This window comes from Coregonus clupeaformis, unplaced genomic scaffold, assembly GCF_020615455.1.
Source record: "Coregonus clupeaformis isolate EN_2021a unplaced genomic scaffold, ASM2061545v1 scaf3561, whole genome shotgun sequence".
Lineage (NCBI taxonomy): Eukaryota > Metazoa > Chordata > Actinopteri > Salmoniformes > Salmonidae > Coregonus > Coregonus clupeaformis.
In genome coordinates this window covers 6,006-32,055 of record NW_025537015.1, presented here as the reverse complement: position 1 = coordinate 32,055, position 26,050 = coordinate 6,006, and the positions used below count along the sequence as shown (strand labels likewise).

The window sequence follows — 26,050 nt, the reverse complement described above, 5'->3', positions numbered from 1 at the left end:
TTGCGTGCGCTGCAGGATTTTAATCCATGACGGCGTAGTGTGTTACTAATGGTTTTCTTTGAGACTGTGGTCCCAGCTCTCTTCAGGTCATTGACCAGGTCCTGCCGTGTAGTTCTGGGCTGATCCCTCACCTTCCTCATGATCATTGATGCCCCTTGAGGTGAGATCTTGCATGGAGCCCCAGACCGAGGGTGATTGACCGTTATCTTGAACTTCTTGCATTTTCTAATAATTGCGTCAACAGTTGTTGCCTTCTCACCAAGCTGCTTGTCTATTGTCCTGTAGCCCATCCCAGCGTTGTGCAGGTCAACAATTTTATCCCTGATGTCCTTACACAGCTCTCTGGTCTTGGCCATTGTGGAGAGGTTGGAGTCTGTTTGATTGAGTGTGTGGACAGGTGTCTTTTATATAGGTAACGAGTTCAAACAGGTGCAGTTAATACAGGTAATAAGTGGAGAACAGGAGGGCTTCTTAAAGAAAAACTAACAGGTCTGTGAGTGCCGGAATTCTTACTGGTTGGTAGGTGATCAAATACTTATGTCATGCAATAAAATGCAAATGAATTACTTAAAAATCATACAATGTGATTTTCTGGATTTTTGTTTTAGATTCCGTCTCTCACAGTTGAAGTGTACCTATGATAAAAATGACAGACCTCTACATGCTTTGTAAGTAGGAAAACCTGCAAAATCGGCAGTGTATCAAATACTTGTTCTCCCCACTGTATATGTGGGTGTGTGTGTTCGCACACAGTGTGTGCTGACATGCTCTATTTGCTTGTACAAATGAACACTTGTGTCAGATCTGCCCTGCAACTGATCAGTTATGACTATGATTATGACTGATAAACATATCATCAAACATATATATGAAATAACACAAGATACAGCTATTCACGTACAGTAGTTCAGGTATAGGCAGGTATGGAAACACACACACACACACTCTCACGGACACACTCAAGGACACGCACACATGGACAATCATGGAAAACCAGAAACAAACACACAGACACACACACAGACATGGTCACACACACACCGACACATGGCTTCAACTTTAATAAACATTCCTATCTCACCATCATTTCTTTAACAGCCCTTTCCTTTTAGCAGTGTCAGGAAGAGAGGATCAGGAAATGTGGATGTAAATGACTGGCCTGAGGAAAGTAAAGTTTTGAATAGAGAATCATTTTTACGGAGTTATGAAAAGACATGCAGATCATGCGTGTGTGAGGGTGAGAAAGGAAGAGAGAGAGATAAAGGGAGAGTTGAAAGCAGTACGATGACAAAGAATGGGTGAGAGAGAAATGGTGTACGTGCTAAAGATGTAGAAATACTGAAAAGCATTTTGAAATAAATTGACCCCAGATGTATCTGAGTATTATAGAAGCAAGAAAATGCTGACATGTAGCCCTTATACAGTGCCTGTTGACTTTTCCACATTTTGTTAGGTTACAGCCTTATTCTAAAATTGATTAAATTGTTTTTTCCCCCTCATCAATCTACACATAATGACAAAGCAAAAACAGGTTCTTAGAAATTTATTAAAAATAAGAAACTGAAATATATGACATTTACATAAGTATTCAGACCATTTACTCAGTACTTTGTTGAAGCACCTTTGGCAGCGATTACAGTCTTCTTAACTATGACGCTACAAGCTTGGCACACCTGTATTTGGGGAGTTTCTCCCATTCTTCTCTGCAGATCCTCTCAAGCTCTGTCAGGTTGGATGGGGAGCGTTGCTGCACAGCTATTTTCAGGTCTCTTCAGAGATGTTAGATTGGGTTCAATTCCGTGCTCTGGCTAGGCCACTCAAGGATATTGAGACTTGTCCCGAAGCCACTCCTGCGTTGGCTTGGCTGTGTGCTTAGGGTCGTTGTCCTGTTGGAGGGTGAACCTTCGCCACAGTCTGAGGTCTTGAGCGCTCTGTAGAAGGTTTTCATCAAGGAACTCTCTGTACTTTGCTCCGTTCATCTTTTGCTCGATCCTAACTAGTCTCCCAGTCCCAGCCACTGAAAAACATCCCCACAGCATGATGCTGCCACCACCATACTTCACCGTAGGGATGGTGCCAGGTTTCCTCCAGACGTGACGCTTGGCATTCAGGCCAAAGAGTTCAATCTTGGTTTCATCAGACCAGAGAATCTTGTTTCTCATGGTCTGAGAGTCTTTAGGTGCCTTTTGACAAACTCCAAGCGGGCTGTCATGTGCCTTTTTACTGAGGAGCGGCTTCCGTCTGGCCACTCTACCATAAAGGCCTGATTGGTAGAGTGCTGTAGAGATGGTTGTCCCTCTGGAAGGTTCTCCCATCTCCACAGAGGAACTCTAGCACTCTGTCAGTGACCATTCTGTTCTTGGTCACCTCCCTGACCAAGGCCCTTCTCCCCCAATTGCTCAGTTTGGCCGGGCAGCCAGCTCTAGGAAGAGTCTTGGTGGTTCCAAACGTCTTCCATTTAAGAATGATGGAGGCCAGTGTTCTTGGGGACCTTCAATGTAGCAGAATGTTTTTTGTTCCCTTCCCCAGATCTGTGCCTCGACACAGTCCTGTCTCAGAGCTCTATGGACAATTCCTTTGACCTCATGGCTTGGTTTTTACTCTGACTATCACTGTCTGCTGTGGTAGCTTATATAGACAGGTGTGTGCCTTTCCAAATCATGTCCAATTAATTGAATTTACGACAGGTGGACTCCAATAAAGTTGTAGAAACATCTCAAGGATGATCGACGGAAACAGGATGCACCTGAGCTCAATTTCGAGTCTCATGGCAAAGGGTCTGAATACTTATGGAAATAAGGAATTTCTGTTTTTTATTATTAATACATTTGCAAACATTTCTAAAAAACTATTTTCGAGTTGTCATTATGGGATATTGTGTAGATTGCTGAGGATTTATATTTATTTAATCAATTTTAGAATAAGGCTGTAACGTAACAAAATGTGGAAAGAGTCAAGGGGTCTGAATACTTTCCGAAAGTACTGTTTAGTTATAGCCTCCATAATAATTATAGTGCCAATTGGCATATGGCTAGCTGGTCTGCATAAACCAATAGGGTTTTACTGATATATATATACACATTACCGTTCCAAAGTTTGGGGTCACTTAGAAATGTCCTTGTTTTCAAAAGAAAATGATTTTTTTATCCATTAAAATAGCATCAAATTGATCAGAAATACAGTGTAGACATTGTTAATGTTGTAAATGGCTATTGTAGCTGGAAACGGCTGATATTTTATGGAATAACTACATAGGCGTACAGAGGCCCATTATCAGCAACCAATGTGTTCCAATGGCACGTTGTGTTTGCTAATCCAAGTTGATAATTATAAAAGGCTAATTGATCATTAGAAAACCTTTTTGCAATTATGTTAGCACGGCTGAAAACTGTTGTGCTGATTAAAGAAGCAATAAAACTGGCCTTGAGACTAGTTGAGTATCTGGAGCATCAGCAATTGTGGGTTCGATTACAGGCTCAAAATGGCCAGAAACAAATAACTTTCTTCTGAAACTCGTCAGTCTATTCTTGTTCTGAGAAATGAAGGCTATTCCATGCGAGAAATTTCCAAGAAACTGAAGATCTCGTACAACGTTGTGTACTACTCCCTTCACAGAACAGCGCAAACTGGCTCTAACCAGAATAGAAAGAGGAGTGGGAGGCCCCGGTGCACAACTGAGTAAGAGGACAAATACATTATAGTGTCTAGTTTGAGAAACAGGTGCCTCACAGGTCCTCAACTGGCAGCTTCATTAAATAGTACCCGCAAAACACCAGTCTCAACGTCAACAGTGAAGAGCGATGCCGGGATGCTGACCTAGGCAGAGTTGCAAAGAAAAAGTCCAGTGTTCTTTTGCCCATCTTAATCTTTTCTTTTTGTTGGCCAGTCTGAGATATGGCTTTTTCTTTGCAACTCTGCCTAGGTGGTCAGCATCCCGGAGTCGCCTCTTCACTGTTGACGTTGAGCCTAGCCTTCATTTCTCAGAACAAGAATAGACTGACGAGTTTCAGATGAAAGTTCTTTGTTTTGAGCCTGTAATCAAACCCACAATTGCTGGTGGTCCAGATACTCAACTAGTCTCAAGAAGGCCAGTTTTATTGCTTCTTTAATCAGCACAACAGTTTTCAGCTGCGCTAACATAATTGCAAAAGGGTTTTCTAATGATCAATTAGCCTTTTAAAATGATAAACTTGGACAAGCAAACACAATGTGCCATTGGAACACAGGACTGATGGTTGCTGATAATGGGCCTCTGTACGCCTATGTAGATATTCCATTAAAAATCAGCCGTTTCCAGCTACAATAGCCATTTACAACATTAACAATGTCTACACTGTATTTCTGATCAATTTGATGTTATTTTAATGGACCAAAAATTTGATTTTCTTTCGAAACAAGGACATTTCTAAGTGACCCCAAACTTTTGAACACACACACACACACACACACACACACACACACAGTACCAGTCAAAAGTTTGGACACACCTACTCATTAAAGGGTTTTTCCTTTATTTTTACTATTTTCTACATTGTAGAATAATAGTGAAGACATCAAAACTATGAAAGAACACATATGCAATCATGTAGTAACCAAAAAAGTTTAACAAATTAAAACATATTTTAGATTTTAGATTCTTCAAAACATTAAGAACACCTGTTCTTTCCATGACATCGAGTAACCAGGTTAATCCAGGTGAAAGCTATGATCCCTTATTGATGTCACTTGTTAAATCCACTTCAATTAGTGTAGATGAAGGGGAGTAGACAGGTTAAACAAAGATGTTTAAGCCTTTAGACTAATGAGACATGGATTGTGTATGTGTGCCATTCAGATGGTGAATGGGCAAGATAAACGATTGAAGTGCCTTTGAACAGGGTATGGTCGTAGGTGCCAGGATGCAACTCAATATTAGGAAGGTGTTCCTAATGTTTGGTATACTCAGTGTATATATCACAGAAACGTCCACCAAAAGGAAATATAAGATTCTGTTTGACAGTGTGTGTACAGGTATGTGTGTGGGAGGTTGGTGGGGGTTGTCAGATTCTGTTTGACAGTGTGTGTACATGTATGTGTGTGGGAGGTTGGTGGGGGTTGTCAACCCATCACCCAATATGTGGGCCACATCCCAAATGGAAACCTATTCCCTTTATAGTGCACTACTTTTGACCAGGGTCCATATGGCTCTGGTCAAAAGTAGCGCACTATGTAAGAGTTGTGGTAAACATCCTGGGAAGTTGTTAGGTTAGGTCTTCAGGTGTTCACCATGTCCCTGAGTCCAGATAGAGTGGGATGCACACCCCCCCCGGGCTTCCCACCGGCCCCCCAATGGCCTTTTTACTGGTCCATGGGAGCATGCAGTAGGTCGCCAATAACTCCATAAAGACAGATAACGGTCGAGCCCTGCATAAACATGCACTTTGTCACCTTCGACACTCGCACCTGTCCACGGGGTAGAAAGAGCAGGGAGTATACACCTGCTACACCAGGGGTGTGTGTGTGATGGTATCTGCACCTGTACGCTACTGTTATACCCCTCTTACCCTGACACAGACACACACACACACACACCTCCAATCACAGTCCTTATCTGGTCGACCTTTCAGAAGCCATAAAGAAGCCAGGAAGATGTCAGTACAGGGTGGGGACAGACGCGGTGACATCAGGGCCTTCCTGTTACCCCTGCCTGCCTGCCTGCATGCCCACATGCCCAGGGACAGTTTTGTAACCACTGTACTGTCCATGGAGCATCCTATGTAATAGAACATAGTAGCTGTGGCATGGCCACCACTCACTGTGTTGTTTTAACTCTCTCATCATGTCACCACATACAACAATAATGTTGGGAAACCTCTGCCATGTTTTGATAACCCTGTATAATTGATGGTCAGTGATAATAGTGATAGCTGCCTGTAGTAGTTCTCTCGTACTGTATATTGTGTTTGATGATCCATCAGCAGCTGTGTGGAAATATCATTCCCTCTACCAGAGCGGACTGAGTTGGCCAACAAAATGAAATCCTTTTCTAAATGACCCTGGTCATCTCAATAAACATTCAAAATTAGATATCCTTATTTATATCCTTGTGTAATACTAATGTGGTATAAATAATATTCTCGTCACCTCCTGTCAAATCATTTCCCCTAATATATAAATTGCCCATTTCTCTTACGATGGCATTTCTGGGTTACTTTCCAGGCCCCTCGGTGGCCTAAATAAACCTCAGTGATTTGTTTGTGTTACTGTATACTTCTAAACCAATTTACTGCCACTCAATCTGAGCCGCGATTTGGTTAATGTCCGCCTTGCTCATGCTCGAATTGTATCTCAGGTCCTAAGAGGTTGATCAAATCAATTTCCAGGACTATTGAACAAAAAAAACAAAATCTCTAGGAGACTTACCTGATTAAATAAGGTTAAACGAAATACGTTTTTTAAGTGTAATGACTAAAGAGGGACTGTCTTCTGCACTATTCAGGTGCAAGCTTAAACAATTCCCTTCAATGTGTGTGTGTGTAATTTGCCTCGATTGTTGAAATGAAATGAGCACCTTCACCGAAAGCAGCCGTTTAGAAAACAGACCCTCCCACCCAGCACAATTTTCTCTACTCTCTCTTTCTGCACTTCAGCATTGTGAATGTGCTTCATAACACAGTATGTAGTCATTGAATTTGCCTCAATCTATTATCCATATGGAATACGGTTTCAACTTTTGTGCCGATTGATAATACAACACATTCATTTCATAAGGAAATACACTATAATGACATGGTGTCAAGGTAATGGTTGCTGTAGAATTCTATTGAGTTCTATTGAATTGCACCTTCATTGAGACGGGAATTTGTTGTATAGCACATCAGAACCCAGTCTTTAAAAAACGTGCATTGGTAGAGCTGTATGGATTTCTGAACATATGGCATTCATAAACCAAATTTAAGTACCATTTGTCATGGGCTCAAAGGACCACCAAAGAAGTAACATGGACAGTAGATAGTATATTACGATAACCTAGACACTCAGCACAGAGCAGTTTGCTTGGCCAGGTAGTTAGTATCTGTCAGTCAGTTCCAACAACCTCTAATCGTTTATGGTCCTCATTGTCCCAGAAGCCTGTCTGACTGGCTGCTACCCCCCCCCAACCCCCCCACTCACACACACACAGATAAACAGATTGCAGACAAACCAACCCAGGCCAGTGAATGGTGAAAGGGTGACATCTAGTGACATCTGACATAGGTCAGTGAAGAACCAAATGAGATACAGAACAGACAATCAATCACATAAACACCTGCCTTTAATATTTCACGTCAAATGTTTCTCACTACATACCCATAAAATTCATTTTCCAAATTTCTCCACTTCAGAAACAAAGTTGTCTCCTCTGCTATTTCAATGCGATGTGTCCTTGGCATTTTGCCAGCAAGTTGTAAGTCAAGTCTATTGCAGTTGCCCCTGTCTTCAGCCAGTGTTCTACAGTGCACAGCCATGCCTGGTATTGTTGCTGTTATTGTTATCTAGGTCACACACACAGTTGTCAGAGTTCTGTGGTTGGCTAGGGGAAGGATGTGGTTGTTCTGCTTGAGTCTCAGTACTCTTAGGGTTAAGTCCTGCTTGGGTCTTCGTGCTGCTTGGATGAAGTCCTGGTTGGGTCTCTGTTCTGTTTAGATTAAGTCCTGCTTGGGTCTTCGTGCTGCTTGGATGAAGTCCTGGTTGGGACTGTTCAGTCCTGGTCAGTTACTGTTTACTACGGGTTGATGATGAAGCTGAGTCTTCGCCGACGCCCTACCCAAGACCCCGCGAGGCTCCCTAAAACTCACACACACACTACAGTTCGTACCGTGGCCAACCTCTTTAACCTTCGACATCTCTCCTCTGCTGCGCGCCCCCTGTATCCTCTGTATCCTCCACTTGCGCCCCCTGCCTCTGCCACCGATGCCTGCATCACCCTTCCCATCCCTCTGCGGCTCCACAGCATCCTGCTGCTGGCGCTGAAGGAACAATGAAGCGGCCAGGTCGGAGTGGGACGTGGTACTGTCGATGAGCCTCCTCCCCAGGGCCAGCGGCCTCACAGGCAGGGCCAGGCGCAGGCGCTTCCAGAAGCGAGAGGTGGGCGGCTCCGACTGGCGTCCCCTCCAGGTGATGGTGTCGGTACTGCGGCGTAGCTGCTGGGCCTCAGTGCAGGAGGCCAATAGTCTCGGGAGGGGGCCGTAAAGGATGGTGATGATGTGTGCATGGCTGGTGAGCTGGATGTAGAGGCCCAGGCGACACTCCAGCAGGCTGACGCTCTTCTCTGTCAGATAGTCAGGGCTAAGGACCAGCAGGATCCGGCAGCTTGACTGCATACACCTGAGGACAGCCTCCGACACATCTAGGGGAGAGACTCATCTTAGGAACCCACCAGGACAGGACAATGACACTATTGGCAACATTCAATCAAAACCGCATTGCGGTATTTAAAGATACACTACGTACGTTTAGTTGCCATATTTTGGCTAGAATGCATGTGCTAATATATACAGTTGAAGTCGGAAGTTTACATACACTTAGGTCGGAGACATCTGAAAATGATCGGAGAGGTTGAGGGTAGAGGAAGTTCAGGAGTAAAAACAAACAAAATATAATTATTGTAAAATTGACTGTGTCCATAAAATGTATATAGTATGAATAAGCTGGAAGTAGAGGCCTAAGCATTGTTGTTCACTAGTTTACTCCAATTAGGGAAGGTGTGGTGGGGTTTGAAAGTAATAAAGGGAAATATATTTAAAGAAAGGATATGTATATATATGTATGTATATGTATTTACATGTATGTATGTGTATATGTACAGTTGAAGTCGGAAGTTTACATACACTTAGGTTGGAGTCATTAAAACTTGTTTTTCAACCACTCCACACATTTCTTGTTAACAAACTATAGTTTTGGCAAGTCGGTTAGGACATCTATTGACATGACACAAGTAATTTTTCCAACAATTGTTTACAGATTATTTCACTTATAATTCACTGTATCACAATTCCAGTGGGTCAGAAGTTTACATACATTAAGTTGACTGTGCCTTTAAACAGCTTGGAAAATTCCAGGAAATGATGTCAAGGCTTTTGAAGCTTCTGATAGGTTAATTGACATCATTTGAGTCAATGGTCCCATGTAGCTCAGTTGGTAGAGCATGGCGCTTGCAACAACAGGGTTGTGGGTTCGATTCCCACGGGGGGCCAGTATGAAAAATAAAAATAAATGTATGCACTCACTAACTAAGTCGCTCTGGACAAGTCTGGTTCATCCTTGGGAGCAATTTCCAAACGCCTGAAGGTACCACGTTCATCTGTACAAACAATAGTACGCAAGTATAAACACCATGGGACCACGCAGCCGTCATACCGCTCAGGAAGGAGACGTGTTCTGTCTCCTAGAGATGAATGTACTTTGGTTGCGAAAAGTGCAAATCAATCCCAGAACAACAGCAAATGTGAAGATGCTGGAGGAAACAGGTACAAAAGTATCTGTAAAACAAGTCCTATATCGACATAACCTGAAAGGCCGCTCAGCAAGGAAGAAGCCACTGCTCCAAAACCGCCATAAAAAGGTCAGACTACGGTTTGCAACTGCACATGGGGACAAAGATCATACTTTTTGGAGAAATGTCCTCTGGTCTGATGAAACAAAAATATAACTGTTTGGCCATAATGACCATCGTTATGTTTGGAGGAAAAAGGGGGTGCCTTGCAAGCCGAAGAACACCATCCCAACCAAGAAGCACGGGGGTGGCAGCTTCATGCTGTTGGGGTGCTTTGCTGCAGGAGGGACTGGTGCACTTCACAAAATAGATGGCATCATGAGGAAGGAAAATTATGTGGATATATTGAAGCAACATCTCAAGACATCAGTCAGGAAGTTAAAGCTTGGTTGCAAATGAGTCTTCCAAATGGACAATGACCCCAAGCATACTTCCAAATTTGTGGCAAAATGGCTTAAGGACAACAAAGTCAAGGTATTGGAGTGGCCATCACAAAGCCCTGACCTCAATCCTATAGAAAGTTTGTGGGCAGAACTGAAAAAGTGTGTGCGAGCAAGGAGGCCTACAAACCTGACTCAGTTACACCAGCTCTGTGGGAAGCTTGTGGAAGGCTACCCAAAACGTTTGACCCAAGTTAAACAATTTAAAGGCAACACTACCAAATACTAATTGAGTGTATGTAAACTTCTGACCCACTGGGAATGTGATGAAAGAAATAAAAGCTGAAATAAATCACTCTCTACTATCATTCTGACATTTCACATTCTTAAAATAAAGTGGTGATCCTAACTGACCTAAGACAGGGAATTATTCCTTGGATTAAATGTCAGGAATTGTGAAAAGCTGAGTTTAAATGTATTTGGCTAAGGTGTATGTAAACTTCCGACTTCAACTGTACATTTCTTATCCCATTAAACCACACAAATCTTACATTTTAAGCTAACAAACATGTATGATTTTGCTCATGAATGTGGGGAGGAGAGGTAGGCTCATTTATAGACAATATTTCTGTCTATTTAGGGGACCCCTTTTGGCTGAAGTGCACCCCTACAGGCAAAAATTCTGCAAAGCTAGATTTTTTCTGTCACAGATTCAGCCGAGGCTGCTCCTCCTCCTTGCTCGGGCAGGCTTCGGCGTTCGTCGTCACCGGAGTACTAGCTGCTACCGATCTATGTTTCTGTGTTCTACTTGTCTTGTCTTTATTGTTCACACCTGGTTCACATTAGGTATTGATTACTTCCCTGTTTAACCCTCTGGCTCCCACTGTATGTTGTGCGTGTTTGTTCATGTTTGGTTGTCGTCTGGTGAGCGGGTTTGTTTCCTCCCTGCGTGGAGGTTATGTTATTTACGTTACCTACGAGTAAAGTAAGTTTTCGATTAGCTCTGTGTCCTGCGCCAGACTTCGTCCTACCGCATCACACTGACACCCTGACATTTTCCTACGGTCAAATAAAATTACAGAATAGTTTTGATGTACTGTAAAAAACGTACTAACCACTAACAAGTGGACTCACCTCACAACTGTGCACATTAATCACACTGATTAAACATTGCAATGGCAGGTTCCACTGAATTTCAGCCTATACATTTCCCACGATCAAAAACAATGACAAATGCACAATGTCAACATACTCATAGCTATCATAGATATCACCTTCCAGAAATATATTTCAACCAGGAACTCCAAACACACAGCCATGTGAAAGATAATAATATACCATATGCATAATATGACAAACTTTAATGAAAATGTGATGAAATTAAATGACATGACATGGATGAAACGGATATTGAGATGTAAAAAAATGAATTTATTCAGATAAACATTTACATAATATGAAAGAATTATACAAAACGATATAACATATGTGGGACTCTTTCAAAAGAGCATTTAACAGAATGCAAAACAAATGGATGAATAGCTTGTCACTCACAAAAAGGAAACAAGACGACAGTGAAATGATGGAACAATGGTGTGTGTGTATGTGTGTGCGTCCGTATGTCACGTATATCCTATGCCATTCTGTATTCTAAGCGCGAGTTGCATCTCCCCTATGTTATTATGCACGCTGTGTGTGTCTATAGCTATATTCTGCAGTGGTATCGCGTTACTTGGCTCTGTAGCGGGTCTTCAATCCTTCTGACAGGCAGCTCCACACGCAGTCGCTTCCAGAACCTAGAGGACAGATCACTGGATTTGTCCCCTTGCCAACGGACCAGCGCCAGGGCCACCCTCGCCCGCCTCAGCTCGCGCACCCAGCCGTCCCGCCTCAGTGGCTTATACTGGACCAGGATGACTCGTAGATGCCCACCCCACGCCATGCTGTCCAGCCCTGCCTTGAGCTCCAGCAGGGCCTGGGTCCCCTGGAGGCCGTATCCTGGGCTGAGCACCACCAGGAGGCGGCGACTGCGGCCCACAAAGGTCAGCGTCTCGTCTGTGATGGCTGGGAAGGGGGAGGGGATCACACCATTCTCACTCAGTCACACAGTGTGTTCGAGGGGGTCGGCCTGAGCAAGGTACTATGCAGATTCGCTAATCTTGATCACATAATGAGTAGTAATTTGGGATGCAAGATGACTTGTAGATCAGTGATTCAGAGCAGAGCCTTTGTTCAGGCCAATCCTCCGAAACCTCTAATGGTAATAGCATGTGTCATTGTTAGGGCCAGAGGAGGTTTGCTGACCATGTGACCTGACCAGGGAAAACTCCAGGCCCTAGTTGTAGGCTATTAGGGACTAGAGTTTTTCCTGGTCAGGTCATGTGGTCAGGAAAACCTCCTGACTCCTGGTTTACTCTTACATTCTGTTCCCCTTTCTCTCATACACTCCTCATCCCGCTGTTGGACTGTTCCATACTGATATCAGTGCCTGAAGATAGACTATACCATTCTGTCTAAGCAGGGGGGTTATCCCATACTCACTCCCTCCAGGAAGGCTGTCCCTGTCGAAGATGCAGACAGTATATCCCAGCTCGTTCTCCAGGACCCTGCGCAGTGTCAAGAGGACAAATTGCTCCTCGTCGCTATTCCTTGCATACGAGATGTAGATGTCATACTCCTTGTCGTCTGAATGAGAGAGGAAGCAGAAACTCAGTAAATATGTATTTCACAGATGTCATTAGTAGGGTCAGGAGTTTCCTGACCACATGACCTGACCAGGCAAAATTCAGGGTAACTAACTAAGGCCTGGAGTGCTTGGTGTTTTTCCTGGTCAGGTTTAATAAGTTGGAGCCACACTTTCTTGGTCAGGTCAGGTGGTCAGGAAAAACTCCTGGACCTAGTTGGTTATTCTTAGCGAGGGCTGTCTGTACAGTAGGTGTGGCACCTGTACAGCGTTCGTCAGTTCCGAACCAGGAGCGATAGAGCAGCAGCAGCTCCAGCCAGAAGATGTTATAGACCAGGAACAGCACCAGCATCAGGAACAGAGTCACGCCCAGGCCACAACCCAGCTCCACGGATGGCAGGTACACTGAAAATACATTACAATAGAGAATTGGGTGCCTAGGGCTGGCCTAGTGGGTAACACAGTCACCTGCAGCATATACTGTACCTGTATTCAGGGAGACATTTTCGCAGTGCAAAATAATTGTGTAAAGTATGAAAAATAGCATAAACCTATTTAGTCATATTAAGATGGTCATACTATGGATTATTAAGCTATTTCATTTAGAATTTTATGACCCAACAATATGTAAAAATGTTTTTGATAATATATTGATTTTGGCCTTTACTACTAAAGCCCATAAAAACACATTGAATAACACATTCATAAATGACAAAGAGGACAGTCAAAAAATCTATCATAAGAAACAAGGTTTTTAAGTGTCTGTCCTAAATCTAGGAGATATAAAAAATAAAAAAACTCTGGAAATATATATTTATATGTCATAAGCCATCGTGGATGTGGTGGAGGAGTCAAGCGCAGGAAGCAGAGGTTAGTCCAACAAGACTTTTAATAGTGTCCAAAGCAAGTGTACAAGCCCCGACCTCGAAAACACGAAGAGGCGAGGAACATTACGCACACGCGTAAAACACTTCAACAAGGAAAAATGACACGGAAAAATAAACACGTATCATAACAACGTGGCAACGGACAACAACACACAAATACCCTAGATACAACATGGAACTTATAAGACACGTAATCAACTCTAAAACAAACACAGGTGTGACAGACAGACAAAAGCAATGGAACACAGAAACATAGAGCGGTGGCAGCTAGTACTCCGGGGACGGCGAACGCCGAAGCCTGCCCGAACCAGGAGGAGGAGCAGCCTCGGCCGAAACCGTGACATTATATATATATATATATATTTTTTTTTTTTACACATTCTTAGCACCTTTTTTGAGTAGGCACAAAACTACCGTCATACATCCACTTTTTTTATTTTCTTACCCGTACCGGTTACCTTCAGACTAGTCCCGTGACACTTGTGGGGGTCCTAGAGAAAAACGGAGACGACCATAGTGTTTGTGAGAATCTCCCCTTTCCACAGTGGGGGTCCCATTAGTTTAGTGGTTCGGACGCTACCAAACAGAAGTTGGCACATCGACTGTACCGACTACCGACTTCAGATATCTCTAGCTTAAATTGACAGATTTTGATGGGGATTTTTTTGTTGTGTCATTTAGATTGACGCACCGGTGCGTCAATCGACTCTATGGGGTTAAGCACCTTTCACACGAGTCATTGCAGCCCAATATGCTTCACAAGTTATTGTTTGAAATAATAAAACATAGTCGTACACTAAAGAATGCAGCATGTAAAATAAAACAAAAAAGCCAAGTGATAAAACAGAGCAAGATCTAAAACAATGGTAAAAAATAATACTAATATATACTAAGATAATTTATCAAATGTTAAAAGCAATAAAACTGAGAATAAAAGGAAAACTAGTTAAAAATCAAGATAATTAGAATATTTTAATCATGTTACAGTAAACAGTTCACATTTGATCTCTGCTTCTTACCCTCTGCAGAGGTGAATGAAATAAATATTTCACAACTATTTCCATTGAGTGTTTTTTTTTAAATCTATCATGGAAACCATCACATAACAGTCCACAACATCAACCACAGAGCACTAGCTACACACTACCTTCCCATAGTGACTAATACGACACTCAGCACATTCCCACACAAATGCTCTGTGATGTGCTAACTCATTCCTCACCCTCCTCTTCTAGCATTGCCCTGCGGGTGGCATTGCCTCGGTTATTGCGTCCAGAGCAGTTGTATTCTCTGGTCAGGTCCTCTGAGCTGAAGTCCTGGATGTGGAGCACATTCTCAACTGTCCAGTCCCCAAAATAATCCAACACCACCCTGTAGGATAGCGAGATGAGGGGAGGAGAGAGGAGATGAGGGGAAGTAATACATTGGACAGGAGTGACAGAAGAACGAGAGGAGAGGATAGAAACAATCAAAAAGAACAGTATAGAAGAAGTGTAGAGAAGAATAGAGATGAGAAGAGAAAGTAACAGAAGAGACGAGACAAGAAAATACAAAAGAGGATGAGACTTACCTAGAAGTGAATGAGATGCGGGGGTCAGCTAGCTGCTCTACAGTCTTCCCATTGATGGTCCACCAGGTCTCCCTGGGTCCTTCCAGGTAGGGCAACGACACTTGCGCATATGAGATTCACCTCTGACCCTGCAACAGTCACCACGGTGATCAATACTGCTGCATTACCATGGGAACAATGTCTACTGTGCTACTGTGTCACCATGACAATATGGTGAAAAAAGAAATATCAACAACTCACAAAAAAATGCAAGTAACATTCTGTGAAATGGTAGTGATTTTACTCGAGTTGCCAATGATGTCCTGTAAAATGTTATACAGCATGTAGTTTTTTAATGACATCAATTTAATGTGGAACTGTCACTTTGGTCGGTGATGGAAATATTATTATTGACACAACCAAAGAACAGCTAAACTTGTACAACACTCTACTCTAACTGGTGCAACAAATAATAACCTATAACAAAGCACGCTGGGAAATATGTTAATGAGGCCCAGAAGTCACAATACCATGCACCCATAAGTGGTCAATAGGTTGGAAATGTATTCTATGTGGTAATATTTCTGTAACACCTGAAATACAGATATTCTTTCCTCACCCATGACAATTTTCCCACAATGCAGTGTAATATTTTGTCAAACGTTTACAGTGCCTGTAGCCTTGCTGTTAGAAAACAAATCAAAGTATCCGACTTTCTGTTATCACATATGCATCTCCCCAAACGCACTCAATAATCATCGCCCCATCTCAACTTTCAAATTAGTGACAGCCAACACATAAGATATGTTTAGCAAACTCAGTTAACTTCTAAGTTCTAAAACTGATCTCAAGTCAGTTACTAAAAAGTTGGAGATGGAAAGGCCTCAATGTGAGATTCACCTCTGACCCTGCAACAGTCACCAAGGCGATCAATAATGCGGCATTACAAAGGGAACAGTCTACTGTGCTAGATATTGTCACCATGACAATATCACCGCTACAGACATAATTACAACGTTGTCACATGAAACATTTGTATAATATGAAAGAAGGAATAGCCACAACTCTGATGTTGATGATTCAATGTGTCAATGTTTAGTATAATTATTTTTCTATATTTATTGAGACAACTGTGTCACATCCATAGGCTTAGTATTCATTCTAATTCTATGATCACAACAGTGAGTAGTGGGATTAGTGGGAAGTGATGGTTTAATCTTGAACTGAATTGTATGACTTGTTATGGGGAAAGGCTTGAATTTGAGTTGAGTAAGTTGAACTTGATATATGTTGATATGCACTGAGTGTACAAAACATTAGGAACACCTTCCTAAATATTGAGTTGCTCCCCCTTTTGCCCTCAGAACAGCCTAAATTTGTCAGGGCATGGACTCTACAAGGTGTCCGAAAGCGTTCCACAGGGATGCTGGCCCATGTTGACTCCAATGCTTCCCACAGTTGTGTCAAGTTGGCTGGACCATTCTTGATACACACGGGAAACTGTTGAGCGTGAAAATCCCAGCAGCGTTGCAGTTCTTGACACACTCAAACCGGTGCGCCTGGCACCTACTACAATACCACGTTCAAAGGCACTTAAATATTTTGTCTTTCCCATTCACCCTCTGAATGGCACACATACACAATCCATGTCTCAATTGTTTCAAGCATTAGAACTCCTTCTTTAACCTGTCTCCTCCCCTTCATCTACACTGGTTGAAGTGGATTGAACAGGTGACATCAATAAGGGATCATAGCTTTCACCTGGATTCACCTGGATTCACCTGGTAAGTCCATGTCATGGAAAGAGCAGGAGTTCCTAATGTTTTGTACACTCAGTGTATATCTTATAATATATTGATATGCTGATGTATCTGATAGTCCTTCTCTACCTACCTTGTTTGACAGGATAGAGTTGCTCCTTGGCAGGGTTGAGTATATTGGGCTCTTTGGGTAAACCACTGGAAGCTGAGAGAAACACAAAGCAGAAAATACGCCCAACTTGATAAACGTTTTTCATAGTTATCCACAAAACCTAACCACAGGAAATACTCAAAAACATACATATCATTGAATTTATTTCATGGTCGCAAATGTTAACAAAAGGATGTACAGTGCAAGGTTCATAGTCTCAAAACATTCAGATAGTTGTAAAAAAGGCCTTACACACTGCAGTTACATTGACCACTCTAGTGAAGTTGATGACTCTTCCTTTGGTCTCATAAGTGACCACACAGTGGTACAGTCCTTGGTAGTGCTCGAACATTATATAGATGACCAGCTTGTCTTCTTTGAGCACACGATCAAAGTTCCTGAAGGCCTTACAATCCTGCTCAAGGTCAATACAGATGGGGGAGGGGGGAGGGCAGTTACCACTTGATGTGAACACAGATACTGTACAGTGACAGCATGAAGAGAAAATAAAACAGCTGTAATGAGTTGTACACAGGCTGATGGAACTGAGCACCGTTTAAGTAAGTCACTCGAAGGGTACAAAACCCTGTGGTGATATAGTCCATCTACATTACCTCTTTCTGAACAGGCCCTGTGTTTGGCAACAGTTGGGCTATGTTATGTTGTGTGTTATGTCTTGTTCCTTCCTTCAGCAAATGAAGGTTACATTCATAAAGTGGTGTATTATTAAGTGATATTGCCCAAGAGGGGGTCTAATCCGGCCCGCTGGTGGTTTGAGTAAATTTGTTTATAATAATTAATAATAATAAAAAATTGGAACGAACTCAATACACTTGACTAAAACCAAGTTGAAACTGTGTAGAAATTATAACCGACCTACATTCATACAGTTTGACTGTATCCAGCTCGCTAATAATCACAGAAATGCAAGCTAGACAGTCAGGGAGCCTCATAAATTCCGATGGATAGAGGACACTTGTGACAGTGAGGAAAAAAAATTCTAAAATCATTGCGGCTCCGGATCTAGTTGAAAACCGAATGCGTTTGACAGCCCTGGCATAGTAGCTATAGTTCAGCACATCAGAGCTTGCCGAACAGTCTGACTATTTGGATTTCATACAACCATGACAGCAAAAACTTAAGATATGTTCAGCAAACTCAAAACGTAAAAGGTTGATTTAACTTAGAAAGTTCTAAAACTTAAAATACAGTTACTAAAACATTGGAGAGGCCTCAAATTGTGTCATCAGTCATGAAATCAGTCAAACTTTATAAATCAGTCTTGAAATGGCACAACATGGGCATTCATTTAGAAAATAAAAGAACTTACTGTAATTTACTATCCGGGTATCTTAGCTGAACATTTGTTGTTCATTTTACAGCTAACAAATGTAATAATTTGCTAGACCAGAATGCATTGTGGTCTACAGTAATATATTGTAAACTGGTGTAGCAGCACATTACTGTATGATTTACTGTAAAAATAAAAATACAGAAATCCGTTACAGTGCTGGTTTTCTTGTTGAGAAGACAAATATATATCCAGATTACAATGAACTGGTCTTTGTTAAAAGCAGGTCAAGTCAACATTTTCATTATGTGATCAAGACATCATGTTTTCTGGTATATTAATATTGTGGCATCTCATTAAATATGCGCACATTTGCATATCCTTTTTGAAAATACTAATATTAATAGACCAAAATACCAACAAATCTCAAAATGTATAGGTAGATGCAAAAATGTCATTTTAGCCTGTGGTGCCTGGCCTTAACCAAATTATAACCAAAAACATGTTTACAAAACTTCCTTGTACAACTTAGTATACAATCTGACAACAATGTTTTCCCCCTGGGGTTTATATTGATGATAGCAGTGCCTTTAAATAAGGAACCTATTTTGTAAATTGTATCAAGTAATACACCATCTTAGCTGCTATTGGTACTATGTACTGTATACAAGTGATAGTACTAGCCATTCTCTCATATTGTTAGTGAAATTAGTTGTACACAGACAGACCGAGGGTCACCTTACATGGTACCAGGTGACAGAGTGGCTAGAGTTAGGTCGCTTGATGTCCTCCAGGTCAGGGCAGGTTAGGGTCTTGCCCTCCTGTATTGGCGCGATGACTAGGGTGGGAGGCACAGCAGACTTCACCTCACAGTTAGGGTTCTGGCCACGTGGCACCACCACCAGGCGCACGGCAATCTTGGCACACGATGTCCTGTTTCTGAGAGGGGAAAGTACACACACACACACACACACACACACACACACACACACACACACACACACACACACACACACCAGATCATGTGAATCAGACAAACTTTGACTGTCATCCTTCTAAAAAACAGATATTGTAGGTCAGGAAGTTTTGGCTCAGGATATGACACACTTCCTGACCGTCCAACAGATAATGGATGGGTTCAAAAGATTAAAAGAATGTCTAACTTTTTATACAAACATCTGCTCATAGACCGGTTTTCTTGGTCGCATGGGTCAAAACCCCTGGCCCTACCGAGCCCAATCTCCATCCTACCTCAGCATGCAGATGTACTGGCCCGTGTCCTGCATGGTGGTTGGCTGCAGCCACAGCCTCTCCCTCTCCTTGCTGAGCCTCTGGTCGGGGTGGTGGAAGTCGATGGGCTGTTCCAGGTCCTGACCTGCAGCCACGTGGTACCACACCAGGTTGAGGCCCGCTGCCTGGGCCGAGTTGTAGTTGTAGACAGTGGGGTGGGAGAAGAGAGGGCAGGACAGCCAGCCTGCCTCCCCCCTCCATCACCCGCACGGCTCCATTGTCTGACTCACGCCCCAGTCGTGGCACTGGGACACTGAGAGAGGGATAGAGGGATTACTCTAGACAGACAAAAACTCTCTCTCTCTCTGTGTGTGTGAGACAGTGTCACAGAAAACACAACACACATCCACAGAACATCAAAGAAGATTATGGACAAAGCTATTACAGTGGATGAATGATGATCATGATTATTATTATATAACCATGTTAATAAAAGTGAATGCGTTACTTTACATTGTACCCCACTTCACATTGTATTTAGGCACATTGGGCTTGGAGAAGTGGGGTAGGGAGAGGGAGAAGATGGGGGGCCTGTACTACTGTAGTAGTCATCCTCATATGTTTCTGTAAAGGGGTGGAGGTGGGGGGCTATGCTAGGCTGCACGACAGTTTGACGGTAATTGCCCTGTCAGATTCACAGAGAGAGTATTAGTCTTCCTATTAAAATCCCCCATATGGAACGTTACAAATTTCTGGAACCATCCATTTCCAACAACACCTCCTCCACACTGACACTTAACACAGACCCCCCCCGTTCACCCACAACTGCGTGGGTTAGAACGACACCAACGCCATCATCAAGTTAGCTAATGACACCACGGTTGTAGGCCTGATAACCAACAACTACGAGTCAGCCTATAGAGAGGAGGTAAGTGAACTGGCATTGTGGTGCAAAGACAAAAACCTCTCCCTCAACGCCAGCAAAACAAAGGAGTTGATTGTTGACTTCAGGAAGCAGAGGAAAGAAACATGCCCCGATCCACATCAATGGGACTGCAGTACAGAGTCAGCAGTTTTAAGTTCCTCAGCATCCACGTCACCGAAAACATGGACCAACAACAGCACCACTCTTGTCATGAGGGAGCAACAGTGTCTCTACTTCCTAAGGCAACTGAAGAAATTTGGCATATCACCCCTGGTCCTCGCCAAAAACGACCGCTGCACCATCGAGAGTGTCCTGACTGGTTGCATCACAGCCTGGTGCGGGAATTGCTCCGTCCACAACCGCAAGGCCCTCTAGCGGGCAGACGGTATTGGAGCATGACATCTGATAGAAACTGTCTCTGAGCCATTTGGTATTTACATTTTCATACATGAATATTTGAACTGGACTGACCTCCTGCTCCGATTCTCCGCACCTTAGCACACACACACACACACACACACACACACACACACACACACACACACAACTTCTGCTACAAGATTTATTTTTAGGGGTAGATTAGCTTTAATATTGCAGATAGATTGTGGCTTCCATCAATGTAATTGTCTGCATCATTTCCAATCCCCCATAGAGTGAGGGAAAAAAAAGTATTTGATCCCCTGCTGATTTTGTACGTTTGCCCACTGACAAAGAAATGATCAGTCTATAATTTTAATGGTAGGTTTATTTGAACAGTGAGAGACAGAATAACAACAAAAACATCCAGAAAAACACATGTCAAAAATGTTATAAATTGATTTGCATTTTAATGAGGGAAATAAGTATTTGACCCCCTCTCAATCAGAAAGATTTCTGGCTCCCAGGTGTCTTTTATACAGGTAACGAGCTGAGATTAGGAGCACACTCTTAAAGGGAGTGCTCCTAATCTCAGCTTGTTACCTGTATAAAAGACACCTGTCCACAGAAGCAATCAATCAATCAGATTCCAAACTCTCCACCATGGCCAAGACCAAAGAGCTCTCCAAGGATGTCAGGGACAAGATTGTAGACCTACACAAGGCTGGAATGGGCTACAAGACCATCGCCAAGCAGCTTGGTGAGAAGGTGACAACAGTTGGTGCGATTATTCGCAAATGGAAGAAACACAAAATAACTGTCAATCTCCCTCGGCCTGGGGCTCCATGCAAGATCTCACCTCGTGGAGTTGCAATGATCATGAGAACGGTGAGGAATCAGCCCAGAACTACACAGGAGGATCTTGTCAATGATCTCAAGGCAGCTGGGACCATAGTCACCAAGAAAACAATTGGTAACACACTACACCGTGAAGGACTGAAATCCTGCAGCGCCCGCAAGGTCCCCCTGCTCAAGAAAGCACATATACATGCCCATCTGAAGTTTGCCAATGAACATCTGAATGATTCAGAGGAGAACTGGGTGAAAGTGTTATGGTCAGATGAGACCAAAATCGAGCTCTTTGGCATCAACTCAACTCGCCGTGTTTGGAGGAGGAGGAATGCTGCCTATGACCCCAAGAACACCATCCCCACCGTCAAACATGGAGGTGGAAACATTATGCTTTGGGGGTGTTTTTCTGCTAAGGGGACAGGACAACTTCACCGCATCAAAGGGACGATGGACGGCGCCATGTACCGTCAAATCTTGGGTGAGAACCTCCTTCCCTCAGGCAGGGCATTGAAAATGGGTAGTGGATGGGTATTCCAGCATGACAAGGCAACAAAGGAGTGGCTCAAAAAGAAGCACATTAAGGTCCTGGAGTGGCCTAGCCAGTCTCCAGACCTTAATCCCATAGAAAATCTGTGGAGGGAGATGAAGGTTCGAGTTGCCAAACGTCAGCCTCGAAACCTTAATGACTTGGAGAAGATCTGCAAAGAGGAGTGGAACAAAATCCCTCCTGAGATGTGTGCAAACCTGGTGGCCAATTACATGAAACGTCTGTCCTCTGTGATTGCCAACAAGGGTTTTGTCACCAAGTACTAAGTCATGTTTTGCAGAGGGGTCAAATACTTATTTCCCTCATTAAAATGCAAATCAATTGATAACATTTTTGACATGCGTTTTTCTGGATTTTCTTGTTGTTATTCTGTCTCTCACTGTTCAAATAAACCTACCATTAAAATTATAGACTGATCATTTCTTTGTCAGTGGGCAAACGTACAAAATCAGCAGGGGATCAAATACTTTTTTCTCTCACTGTATATATATATATATTTTTTTTTTGTAAATATATTTTTTGTAAAATATATATATTTTTTTTTTCAATGTATTTTCCTTTATTATTTTCCCCTACCACCCCTCCCCCAATTGGAGTAAACTAATGGACAACAACACTTAAGACTTCTACTTCCAGCTTATACATACTATATACATTTTACGGACACATTATATTTTACAATATTTATATTTTGTTTGTTTTTAGTCCCATCCTTCAGCTACCCTCAACCCCTCCCATCTATCTCTGAACACCATCCAGTTTTGATTTTTAATTGCCATATATTTTTCAACTGTGCTGTGATGTTTCACAAAAGTTCTGAACCTTTCTATTCTCATAGTTTCTACAGATTGTAAATTAATGATAAACATTTTTGCTTATTATATTATTGATCGATTGACTGACTTTTTAAACCACCCAGCAGTGCTATTTGCAGAGTTAGCTCCAGGTAAATGTTGCAATTCTTCAGCTATTCCTGAACCTGCGACCAAAAACAAGCTACATATGGACAGTCTCTTCGCAGCAAAATCTGCAGAGGTGGGATGGTTGTATCCCCCATATATATAACATTCTATTGGTTGCAAGATTTTTGTATAATAATTTAAATGAAAAAAACTCTAAGTTTGGAATCCATCTTCATTTTGTGTATCAGTTCATAAACCATGTGCCATGGAATCGGTACATCGAAAATCTCTTCCCAACTATTCTGCAATCTATTTGGCACAGCTGTCCATTTTTGGTCCTTAAATTAAACTGGTATACTTTTTATTTATCACAGTCTTTTAAAACCAATTTTGGTCTTTAATGCTGGGGGCGACAGACAGGTTCCTTATTTTCTCCCCTATCCACTTGCCTCTTAATTTTTGCAGTAATGCTGCAATTAGTTGGTTATAATTTTGAGTAGAGCAAACATTTCCATATATTTTTGTTAGCTGCATGTCTGACATAACTCCACCAATCCTATTTATGATATCATTTACAAAGATTATACTTTTATTTTATTTATCTCCAAAAATATAGTTGTTTTTATCAATTAGTATATTTGAGTCTTTTCTAGTGGATTAAACTGAAATAGCAACCAACTTTCTATGGCTTGTTTTAAAAATAACAATATTTTGGAGATTGTTTTATTTTCAAATAACCGAAAGTGAGAGGTTTTAATCTGAATAAGGGGAAAAAGGCCATTCTTGAACATGGGGTGAGACATTCTTAACAATCTCCTGGAGAACCAGTTTGGATTTTGTATGACTGAAGCCTTTAGTGAGAGGTCTAATGCTTTAATATTTAATAATTTCTGCACTCCAAATTCATATTAATTATATAAATAGGCCCGTTTAATTTTGTCTTTTGCTCATATAATTTAAAAAAACAAGTTGCTAGGTGTAGGCCATAAGCAAATAGGTAAACTGGGATAATACTAAAGAGTTAATCAGGGTGATTTTTCCACAAATAGACAGGTATTTTCCTTTCCATGGTAGCAAGATCTTATCTATTTTTGCTAACTTTCTATTAAAATGTATTGTAATGAGATAATTTATTTATTTTGTGATATGAACACAGAGTATGTCCACATAGCCGTCAGACCATTTAATTGGTAAACTATACAGTAATGTAAAATTTAATTTTTTTTGTGATCCAATACGTAATATAGTGCATTTATCATAATTTGGTTGTAATCCAAAGAGGTTAGAAAAATTATCTAGATCCTCTATGAGGCTAGGGAGGGATCCAAATTGTGGATTTAAAAGAAAACAATCATCAGCGTACAATAACACCTTTGTTTTAAAGCCCTGGATTTCTAGCCGCTTGATATTATTGTTAGATCTGATTTTAATAGCTAACATTTCGATGGCTATAATAAATAGATATGCCGATAGTGGACAACCTTGTTTTACTCCTCTTGACAGTTTAATACTTTCTGAGAAGTAGACATTATTTACTGTTTTACACCTAGCTACTATACATAACTTTAACCCATTGTATAAGAGATTCTCCAAAATTGAAATATTCCAGGCATTTATATATAATTCCAGTCGTACTTTATCAAAAGCCATTTCAAAGTCAGCTATGAATACCAGGCCTGGTTTCCCAGACTTTTCCCAGTCCATTTAAAAAACATGTCTTATTAGGATTAATAATATCAGAGAATACCTTTTTAATTCTATGCGCTATGCATTTTGCTATCATTTTTTCAGCAGTGTAAGGGGTCTCCAATTTGTTTAATGGACTGGATCTTTATATTTAACACTTGGGTCCTGTTTCAGTAATAATAAAATCAGACCTTCTTGTTGAGTATATGATAATCTACCATTTTTATAGGAGTGGTTAAAACATGCTAATAACGGTCCTCTGAGTACATCAAAAAAGGTTTGGTATACCTCAACTGGTATGCCATCCAGCCCTGGAGTTTTCCCGGACTTACAGTGCCTTGCAAAAGTATTCATCCCCCTTGGTGTTTTTCCTATTTTGTTGCATTACAACCTGTAATTTAAATTGATTTTTATTTGGATTTCATGTAATGGACATACACAAAAAAGGTCCAAATTGGTGAAGTGAAATGAAAAAAATAACTTGTTAAAAAAAATTCTAAAAAATAAATAACGGAAAAGTGGTGCGTGCATATGTGTTCACCCCCTTTGCTATGAAGCCCCTAAATAAGATCTGGTGCAACCAATTACCTTCAGAAGTCACATAATTTGTTAAATAAAGTCCACCTGTGTTCAATCTAAGTGTCACATGATCTGTCACATGATCTCAGTATATATACACCTGTTCTGAAAGGCCCCAGAGTCTGCAACACCACTAAGCAAGGGGCACCACCAAGCAAGCGGCACCATGAAGACCAAGGTCGTGGAGAAGTACAGATCAGGGTTGGGTTATAAAAAATATCAGAAACTTTGAACATCCCACAGAGCACCACTAAATCCATTATTTAAAAATGGAAAGAATATGGCACCACAAAAAAACAGCAAAGAGAGGGCCGCCCACCAAAACTCACGGACCAGGCAAGGAGGGCATTCATCAGAGAGGCAACAAAGAGATCAAAGATAACCCTGAAGGAGCTGCAAAGCTCCACAGCGGAGATTGGAGTATCTGTCCATAGGACCATTTTAAGCCGTACACTCCACAGAGCTCGGTTTTACGGAAGGGTGGCCAGAAAAAGGCCATTGCTTAAAGAAAAAAATAAGCAAACACGTTTGGTGTTCACCAAAAGGCATGTGGGAGACTCCCCAAACATATGGAAGGAGGTACTCTAGTCAGATGAGACTAAAATTCAGCTTTTTGGCCATCAAGGAAAACGCTATGTCTGGCGCAAACCCAACACCTCTCATCACCCCGAGAACACCATCCCCACAGTGAAGCATGGTGGTGGCAGCATCATGCTGTGGTGATGTTTTTCCATCGGCAGGGACTGGGAAACTGGTC

The 26,050-nt window shown here is 41.8% G+C and overlaps 1 protein-coding gene across 1 annotated transcript; it reads right to left on the bottom strand.

Moving 5' to 3' along the window:
* Nucleotides 1-11,304: 11,304 nt before the first annotated feature.
* Nucleotides 11,305-19,700, bottom strand: LOC123490248 (interleukin-1 receptor accessory protein-like; the record flags this gene model as incomplete). Its single annotated transcript, XM_045220320.1, is given in 10 exon segments — nt 11,305-11,958; nt 12,436-12,579; nt 12,839-12,982; nt 14,687-14,835; nt 15,035-15,138; nt 15,140-15,162; nt 16,907-16,978; nt 17,177-17,339; nt 18,959-19,154; nt 19,467-19,700. Coding segments are annotated over 10 exon segments (1,588 nt in total), but the record flags the coding sequence as incomplete, so codon positions are not given.
* Nucleotides 19,701-26,050: the final 6,350 nt, after the last annotated feature.